Here is a 10537-nt window from a genome sequence, read left to right as displayed (position 1 = left end):
AGTTAACATAAATCAGATAAATGACGAAAAATTAGGTGTCTATTTACTTAGTAAGAAATAAAAACAATTTAAATGTAAATCCAGTCAAATTCTTTTAAACTTATGGGTCGAGCGTTGCCCAGTGGTTAGCGTGTGCGCAAGGCATCGGAGCTGTAATGTGTTGATTTAACGCGTTGCCGAACTTTCGACAACGCGTTGTAGCCTTGTGGAGTGTAGATGGTGGCCATTAACGGCTCTATATATATGATAGCTAACAGGGCCATGATATGTTGATTTAACGCGTTAGCTTAAATCAACATATCATGGCCACTTAAATCTGTATCTAACAGGGTAATAACGCGTTGTCAAAGTATTCAATCAACTTCACTTTAAATACTACAATTGTTCATTTAAGAAAAGCTCCACATTCGCCCGCAGCTGTCTCATTTTATGTGAAACTACTCTTACATTGTCAAATTTCTATGAATCTCGTAACTTGTTTGTTGAAATTGTAAGGAATCTAGAAAACATGTAAAAAGCTGGATTTAGCACGATAGTTATATTGGCTATTTGAACAATGCGTTGAATCAGTACGCTACGACCTCGTTGGTCAACTATCTACAGAACCATAACGCGTTTATCCAACACGAGGTCCATAATTTCGACAACGCGTTGAGTCAATAGGTTAAAATCCTATTGAATACCGATCAACAGAGTGATAACACTTTAATCCAACGCGTTGTCAATGGCTTATTCAGCAAAGCGTATAACCAATGTGTAATGACCCCGATGGCTTGCGTAAGCGTATCGGACTTTCGATCCGAGTTTCCGCAGTTCGCGCCCTGTTACCGGAAACAACAAACAAACAAATAAAAAATGCAAATCTGCACTATGAGTACGTTATGAGAGTTATGTACGTTATGTGAGTACGTTATGAGAGTTATGTACGTTATGTGGGTACGTTATGAGAGTTACGATTAAATCCCACAATTAGATTAGTCTTCAACTAACGACACAAAAATTGTTAATGAACTTATTAGAAAAACGAGTTTGAGAATATATTACAAATATCCACAAAAAGTAGATATTAGCACAGATTGACTTTAATTGGGTGAGGCGTGGCCCGATAATTAACATGCTGCGAATTAAGAGACCCAAGATTCAGACCTGGCATGACAATTTAGTTAGGGCGTTCGATCCACAATCTGCGGGTCGCAGTTCAAATCCCGTCACGGAACATTCTCGCCCTTTCAGCCGTGGGGCGTTATAATGTGATGATCAATCCTACTTTTTATTGGTAAAGATTATCTCAAGAGATGGTGGCGGGTGGTATTTGGCTAGCTGCCTTCCCTTTAGTCTATAACTTCAAAATTAGAGACGGCTAGCGCAGATAGTCCTCAAGTAGCATTGCGCGAAATTCAACAAATTTAAGGTTCACGTCCTTGCGATATATCTAAACGCTTTCCATGTCTAAATATTGTTACAGAATGATTTAATTCATAGCCGGACAAAGCAATTGTGAGAGCAGATTCTATTGACTGGTCAGTAGTTAAAATAAGGGGCGGTTATGCCTAAACTGTAGGGTCTTTTACTTTATCATTGTGCGCATAAAACACTGTTCACGTTGAAAATACTAAGAACATTTTATTTATAAAACCCAGAATTTTGTGCTTATGGCAAAGCTACTCAAGTTATCTGCCACTGTTCACACATTTGAACTGCAGATCAGAAGAAAGCCAGCCAGTTAGCAGCACCCTGTCACCCACTATCCACGCTAAGGGATTGACTCTCACTCTTATAACACACATACATCTTATAGAACAGGGAATATTTTGTGGTATGGCACCGATTCGAACCCTTTTCCCCAGTCCCGAAATCAAGAGCTCTACCACAGGACCGAACCGCACCCTGAACCTGGAATTAAAACGTTATAGTGAAATATTTTTTAATGTTTGATATTAATTACAGCCATATAAATATGTATACATACATGTGTGTGTATAGAGATATTAATTACAGATTTAAACTTTAATACATCCATAAATTTCATCCCCCCGGTGAGACAGCGGTAAGTCTACGGATTTACAGTGCTAAAATCTGGGGTTCGATTCCCTGTGGTAGACACAGCAGATAAGTCAATGTGGCTTTGGTCGAAAATAACCAAACCAATCCATAAATTCCATCGCCGGGAAGACCTGTTAATAATAAGAAACATATACAAGAGCGATGCCAGAGTCGGTAATTCATGAATAACTTTATTTGAAAATGCTTATACATTTAAAAGCCTACTACCGACTCTCAGTTACTGGAAGTCCAGCTCATCGTATATGTACAGGTGTTGCACATCAATAATTTTCCCAATGTTCTTATAAACCAAGTGTGGCAAACCTTGTGCCAATTTTGGATTTCGAATATTGAGTGAAGTGCCACTGACCCGAAAAAATTAAATTCATGCGTGTGCAGAAATACCAAAGAAAATTTATGTTATATGAAACTTATACCCGGAGATATTCCGGGTATAATCGTTTATATATAAACGCTCGAAGTTGTCAGTACGATTCTTTAACTTTGAAAGTTCATCCAAATAAAAATAAGATTTTCATTCTGCTAAATCCTAGACCAAACAGGATACAGATTAAGTTTTGTTTCATGATTGCAGATGTTCCCTACTTACGGAAGTCACTTAAAGATTCAGTTAATTTGTTACATATCACTTATTGTTCATACAGATTTAATAAAGTAACAAGAGTATGCACGATATACAGAAATATGCTCCCCAGTGGCACAGCGGTATGTCTGCGGACTTACAACGCTAGAAACCGGGTTCGATACCCGTGCTAGGCAGAGCACAGTTAGCCCATTGTACAGCTTTGTGCTTAATTACAAACAAACAGAAATATACTATTGATGAGTTGGGTTGAGAATGAAAAGTTAAACATACTTGAATTCTGTTTTGGACGTCTCTGTGAGCTGTGACAGAAGTCCCACAGCAAAAACCAAAATCAGGAGTAGCTTCCAAATCATGGTGAAGAATAACCACCATGAACCGCTTCGGCGGACATTCACTGGTGGAGATATGACCATATGAAGGACTCACGTCGTATTTATTACTACTCGGAGTCATTTAGGTAAATTGTATTCGACTGGAGAGACATCTATTTTTTCTGCGATTCTTGCTTAAATTAAGCTCTGATGATGATATTACATGGTCTGATCTATCTTGCTCACATGATTGGTTATATTTTTCGCAACAAGAAAAATTGATGAGTTTGCAAGCTTTACACGTTTATTCAATTGGTGATAGCCTTTGGTCACTCTCTCGACTTTAAAATGTCAGAAATATTGATTCATTCATTTTTAATCACTATTTAATTAACACACTGTATCACAATAATGGATCTCTGAGTATTCGGATTGCTTCTCAACATCTAACTAGATACTAGTTATAATAGGGGCGGATATGAGTTACTGATTATAAAATATCTTATGTAACATAAGATTCTTTCATAGTCATAGTTGTATAAATGTTATATTCGTTATATATAAAAACCACAATATATACACTGTTACATATGTATTTATTCCGCCTACCAAATTTTATTTATAATTTGTGAAACTTAATTAACATAAATTAATACAATCCATTATACAGTGATCAGCTATAAATGATTAGCAAAATTCTGTTATTTTTATAGCGACTTTTTATTTTTTAGATTGTGTAAAATGTTCCAACACTATACAAGAATGGCTTGAATTTCGCTCAAAGCTACTCGAGGGCTATTTGCGCTAACCTAATTTAGTGGTGATAGACTAGAGGGAAGGCAGCTAATAAACACCACCACTCCAAACTCTTGGATTACTTTTCTACCAAAGAATAATGGGATTGACCGACACTTTATAACTCTCCCACACCTGTAAGGAAGCGCATGTTCGATGACGGGGATTCGAACCCGTGACCCGCAGATTGCGAGTCGAGTGCCCTAACCACTAATGTAGTATAACGTAAGGTGGATCTCGGTATTTGATACTAAATATCAAACTGTTGGAATGGCCTTAAACTTCGTAAACATACCCCCCACACACTGGCTCAGCGGCAGGTCTGTAGGCTTATAACACTAAAAACCATAACGTAACGTGGATCTCGGTATTTGATACTAAATATCAAACTGTTGGAATGGCCTTAAACTTCGTAAACATACCCCCACACACTGGCTCAGCGGTAGGTCTGTAGGCTTATAACACTAAAAACCAGGTTTCGATATCCGTGGTGGGCACAACACGCATGGCCCATTATGTAGCTTTGTGCTTAACAACACACAAACAAATAATAATTTCTCTTATAACTGACAGGCACCTGATGAAAGTTTGGTATGGTAATTTTACTTGATAACATATTTCATTTAACAAGTCAAATCACTACTTGAAACTGACAAAATCTTACTGAAAGGTTAATTCGGTTACGGAAACCTGTTATGAGAAAAACAACACGTGGAAAACATCATTTTCATTTAATATTTCTAAATTTCTGTAGATTTAAAAGTATTGAATTGTGCGAAAATCGTACTTGTCAGTGCGTCCTGTGACAAACAGTTGATAATTTACCATCCATTATAGACTCTACTTTGAATTTCATAAAATATAAATTATGGAAATGTTTTAAAAATAAAATAGAAATTAAATTTTGATTAAAACCGATACACATAAACGATGTGTGTCACAACATTATCGATTTACACTTATCTGCTATAAGTAATGGGTTGAGAGCATAAATAGGTCAATACGCATTTCCATAGTAATACATAGAGTCATTTGCAGATGATAGAAACACTGCTAAATTGACTATCATTCTGTGAATGTCGGAATGATTTTATACCTATTGTCACGTAGTAGACCGGAATCTGATCCGTATATAAATGAAAATTGTACTGACTACACTTATAAAATGCTTCCAAAACATGCTCAGAGGCGGGAGGGGCGTGACACCTTTACTGTTTCGAAGGAGAAATACTAGCCCAGTGATGTTTGTAAATGATGCATACCCATTGGGGACAACGTACTACCACATTGAATTTAAAGCAACAATGGATTCTGAAACCACATCCCAAGCACAAGAGGACTAATGCTCTCTTCTGCAAAGTAAAAGCTCTGATTACGAAAGAGAATAAGCCAACCCAGAAAGCTAAAAGTTTAACAAATTTATTTGTACTTTTAATGAGATTAAGCAAGAATAGCTACACTATATGTGTCTTGGACAGACTACCCTACTCAGGTGAGTACCTTACGCCGAGCTCGAGCTTTGCAAATAGCAAATCAGCAGGAAACACCTTCTGGCAGTCTAACACAATACCAATGAATGAGTAGAGCTTCTCTGGTCCATTCATGATATTTGTGCCACAGTTGATGTTAATGATGCCTCTGGCCAGAATTACTCTCAGAGGAAGAACCAAAGCATACGGAGAAAGAGAAAGAACTGTTTACATTTGTGTTCAACATCAAACACTACTGACACTATCTGATAGTAGAAATGTCGTGCATCCCTGAAATAGCTTATAAACTTTAACAGTCTGCATATTGAATAAAAACATTTCAGGAATATGATTTTCTGTACTGCATCATTTTGGTCCACAACATGGAATTTCTACCAGATTGTCTAGCCACACAGTGAGACCTTGTTCATTCATTGAATGTCCTGACCCTGGACACCAACAGGGACTTGAAGCCGTTTGTGCCTTAACAACATTAATCCATAGGGTGACAAATTCCACTAGTGACTGAATACCCCCATTAATGTTTCAGGAAGTCCTCAAGAGTAACTGAAGATCATGAAGATATAATGAGCTCACCTTACCGTGCAGCAAAGTGAATCATGGTCAGTTTAGATTGAGGAACACGGTACGGATGCATGTGGCCTGTGGCACTTGTATGAGCACTTACGAGTACAGGAAGCTGTGTTGTACCATTATTATCAATCACTGAGATGTGGTTCTGAACCTGTTTTGCAGTCAGTGGCCACAAGAGCATTGAGACAGGAAGTTCTTTGCACTTTGAAAAATGCAAGGAATGGAGGCCACCAAGGTGTTATGTGTACTTGTGCTAAATGTGATGGTGGTTTTACTGGCTGCATTCAGGTCCAAATGTTAAGTGGTGGTTTCAACATTGTAGAGATGTGTTGCCCCAAAGAAAAACTGGCATAGAAAGTGGTAAGCTACAGTAGAGAATTGTTAGTTCTCCTTTACCAAGAACAGACTTTTATATAACTGGTATTTTACCGGAGATAGAATGAAGTAATTAATATGTGTTGTTCGTTATCTGTTACTTCAGAAAGTGGGCTGAAGCTTATTCATTGGTTGATACTTCAGCATAGCCCATGGATGATGTGTTGATGAATCATTGGCTAGTACCACTTGGTACACCTGAAGAAATTCACATATATCAGGGAGTTAATTTCAATAGCCAGCTACTTCCTGAGTTGTATAAATTCTAATTGTTGGCAGAGCAGGTCATTCAAATTATTAAGTAAATTTTGATAGTGTATGGTGTAAATGAGCAGAGATTCATTGGTTGTTTGCCAAACATTCTCACGTTTAGTTGGGAAATATTGCGTTCTGTGGATGTGTTGTATGGTCATCTATATGGATCCAATGTGCCACAGTGTCCACAAGAATATGTGCAATGGCTAAGGTACGCATTGTCTAGTGCACATGAGTTTGAACACCAATAGCTAAGGGAGGCCACCATATGGCAAAAGAGAGGTTATAATAAAAGAGTCAAGAAATGGAAGTTCTAGCATAGATACTGGATATGACTTTTGTATGTGACACTGGCTAATAAGCAGCTACAAACATACATTTCTGACTAGTCTCTTGTGTACTGGCTTGACCATGAATCAGACATTAAGACTGACGAGTCAACGGATAATGAGAGCATTATTTCTTACTGTCTTAGCTAGATTGATGAGGAAGAAGATGCTGAAAGTAGTTATCTGGCTGTACAAAATGAACCAGTTAAGAAGATACGCGGAGAAGAGGTGCTAGACAGCTCTTGTGGTTGGTCAAGACGCTAATGGCAGCATGCTGGTTGCTATGGTTGGGATTAACTGTTGGATTAGCAGCCGAAATAGTCACTGACTGTGAGATCAATGACTGAAAGGAAGTGGAATTTCTAGCTTACTTAGCTATTGGGTGATACTTCTTGATCAAATGTATGCACTAAATGTTATGACTTCACAAAGACAGTTTGTTGATCACAAGGTTAACAAATCTAAAAGGGCATTGCAACCACTCCTTTCTGAAGTATTAAGCAATATTTCATAGAGAGATATACATAGAATATCTGGTCATAGCCGCTCAACTATCACATAGTTAGGACGCATTTTAATCACAAGATTAGTGGAAGTGAAAGGACATTGTGCTCCCCATTTCTGAGCAATTAAGTAGATAGTCATGAAGAATTGTCCACAGGATATCTTGTTATAACTGTTCTATTACCACACATTTAAGGTATCTGGTGTTAGTAGATACGGTGCCTAATATATAATCAGTTTGTACATCTGAAGATTGTCACTAGGAGTTCGAAAACTCAGCTGAGATGACATTGTGACCATTACTTTCTGAGCTATTGATTGATTTTCCAGAGCAAAATGCTGTCAAACGTTTTGTGAGAATTTCTCACCCTATTCTGGCTGAGTAGTGATAGAAGTTCAGTAGATGAGACAGTATGAAGCTTTCTAGATTCACCTACAATGTGTATAAATATTCTATGTGTAGCTAGGGAGTTACGTTCTTTCTCAGAATAGAATAGGAATCAGATTTTCATGGATCTGAATGGAACAGTTTTTGTTTCTCTGGATTTGTCTATATTAATTTATTTTTTGTGATGCCAAATAAAGCGAATGGATCAATTGATGAATTGAGGTATAATGTTTTCCTAGTTTGGCAAATAGTGTTGACGGCCATTTACGACAGTAAATATACTCTGACTGTGTGTGATATTATGCTTAATCTAAGTAAGTCTTGGTGCTTATTGATATATAGGGTAGTTACAGCACGAATATTAATTCTAGTAAAGATAATATTAGATAAAACGTTTTTGTTCAGGTGACATAACTTCCATGGTAACAGCGTGTGAGCTAAAGGAAGCCTGTCTACAGCTATTAGTGTATGTGATGATTTGTAATGTTGAGATATATGTACTGTATATGGCAATTACAAGTAAATATATATATATATATATATATATATATATATATATGTATGTGTGTGGTATTACAAACGTTTATGGATGCTACACAAAGTCATTCATGAATGTTGTATAACATCAATTGATCAGTTACGATCAGAACACAACTATCATGAAACAACTTTGGATGTATAACATGTGTACAACGAGTTCCACATACATACATACATTGGCTCTCTTGTCATCAGGTGGCGACAAAGCTGATAGAATGATTGGTACTTGCGTATAAACATGTTCCTTTGTTATTCATCTCTTCTTTCAGGATGACTGGACATATCTTGGGTCTGTCACCAACACAGGAAATGTGGAAAAGAACAGCCTATAAAACTGGCAGGGTCACTAGAACATCAGCAGGCAGTCATATTGTCAAGCTATACAAGGCTTGATGCAGCGTTGGGAAAACTAACTGCAACTGGGGATTTTCCCAGGCCTTACTTGGAATATTTAAGTTAGGTTGGATTTTTATCTGCTTTCTCTCTCCCTCAAGTTTCTATGGATTCTTCTTCAAAATTAGTAAAATTCTTAGTAACTTACGCTTTACTATTTCTGGTTTAGAGGAATAATGGCACAGAGGAAAACTACCCTTATATAAAGATAGTTTTGGAGCCATACCTGGTTTAAATGTTAGTATGAGAACAAATTAAAAAGATGAGAAACATAGAGTTTGACTAACACAACTAGATACTATTTAGTTCACATTCACAATTGTCTCGTATGTTTTCCAGATTAATAAAGGTGAACTTGAAGTAAATGAAAACTAAAACGAGATTGAAATTAGAGCTGATGTTAAAATATGGTAATGCAACTTTGGCAAATATAAAAATGAACGTACATCAAAAACTTTATGGTAGGTCTGTACCATTTCAAAGCAAATAATAATCTCCCATGCAATACCAAAATTGCTCTCACTTTACACATTCTCTCTGTAGTTGAATAATCAAAATAGGATTATAAGATTCTGTAAATATCTCTGATCGATGTGATGGATGTTAAACAATCCCACATAAACAGGGTGATGTAAAACACAATACAATTATTTCATGTGATTTGATTGTGCTATAGTAAATAACACCTAAGACTAATTTTAAACTTATGATCTTCAGCAGATTTAATATGTTCCAAGTTAGAATTTAGAAAAAAATTACAATTTTGTTGATTTGAAATAGATGCTTTAGGAGAATGAGACATGTAGCATTTGATTTGTATAGAGGAAGTCAAAACAACTCTGGCTGGCAGAGGTCGTCCACCAGCAACATGTCCAGTTCTTCTTGATGGGTCATTGGTGGTTTGGACCAGAGCTGTGACTGGAGTACTCTGGTTGGTGGCAGCCAGAGATTCATGTTGTCTTGGACTCACCAGGCATCAATCTAAGTCAACGACCTTCTGCCAATCACCCTATGAGCAGATGGTATCATTGTACATTGCTTCGATACATGGCTGAATTCACTCTTCCTTCAATCTCATGAATATCTCCAGTTCTTGCACTGCTGGAAAACTTCATATCATGATCGAACCACCCTTCTATTTAACTGTATGTACAAAGTGTTCTTCACTGAAGGCTTTTTTTTTTCTCCAAATATACTGTGATCCATTTTTATTGAAAGTTATAATTTTAGTCTCATTAGACCAAATAACTTTGTGGAAGAATTATTCAGATTCTTGTTAATTTTTCTTGGTAAACTTTATATGGTCTGTTTGTGGATTTTCTTTAGAAGTGGTTTGCAGCAAGTTCTATGTGCATACAACCCTTTTGTGTTCAAGTGCCTTTTTACGTTTCTTGTGAGCACTATTATGCTTAATGCTCCAAATCCTTCTTTAAGCCATTGGCTGTTAATTTTGAATTTTGTTAGTTGTTTGGACGATCCTCCTACCCATAATTTTCTTTGGACGTACACTTCTTTCAAGCATTTCAGTTAAATTAATTCTGTGATTCTTTTTCATTATTACTCTGATTGTGGATCTTGGTACGCCATTTTACTTTGATACTGTTCTGTAGTCATTTCCTTTGTTGTAGTCTGCTATAAATACTTTTTTAAAGCGTGAATACAATTCATTTTTCTTGAGCATCATCTTCTTTGTTATCTCAGTTTCCCTCATTAGAGTAAGGAATCATTATCTTTTGTTCTAGCTGTTAACTTTAACGCAGCTTAGTTAGTGTGAAATGATGTTTGGCCTATTAATATATTTTAATTGTTATGTATTAGAATTTCAAATGGCCTGAAATTGAGTTAACTGATAAATTTAAACTTAACAGTTAAATTATACTTTGGATTTAGTATTTAAATAAATGCCGATATATAGTCAGTTTATGATATTTGCC

The 10537-nt window shown here is 36.5% G+C and overlaps 1 protein-coding gene across 1 annotated transcript in view; it reads right to left on the bottom strand.

Annotated features, from left to right (window-relative positions):
• Positions 1 to 3051, bottom strand: part of LOC106465425 (ovostatin-like) — a 102649-nt gene extending 99598 nt beyond the window's left edge. The window contains exon 1 of the mRNA XM_022393322.1: positions 2921 to 3051. Coding sequence (XP_022249030.1) covers positions 2921 to 3003 — 83 coding nt within the window. The 5' untranslated portion in view covers positions 3004 to 3051. The remainder of the gene's footprint in view (positions 1 to 2920) is intronic.
• Between the last annotated feature and the right edge of the window lie 7486 nt (positions 3052 to 10537).

The sequence above is a fragment of the Limulus polyphemus genome, unplaced genomic scaffold (assembly GCF_000517525.1).
Source record: "Limulus polyphemus unplaced genomic scaffold, Limulus_polyphemus-2.1.2 Scaffold1940, whole genome shotgun sequence".
In the NCBI taxonomy this organism is placed as follows: domain Eukaryota; kingdom Metazoa; phylum Arthropoda; class Merostomata; order Xiphosura; family Limulidae; genus Limulus; species Limulus polyphemus.
The sequence above is the reverse complement of the archived record's forward strand: the minus strand, read 5'-3'. Positions and strand labels throughout refer to the sequence as shown.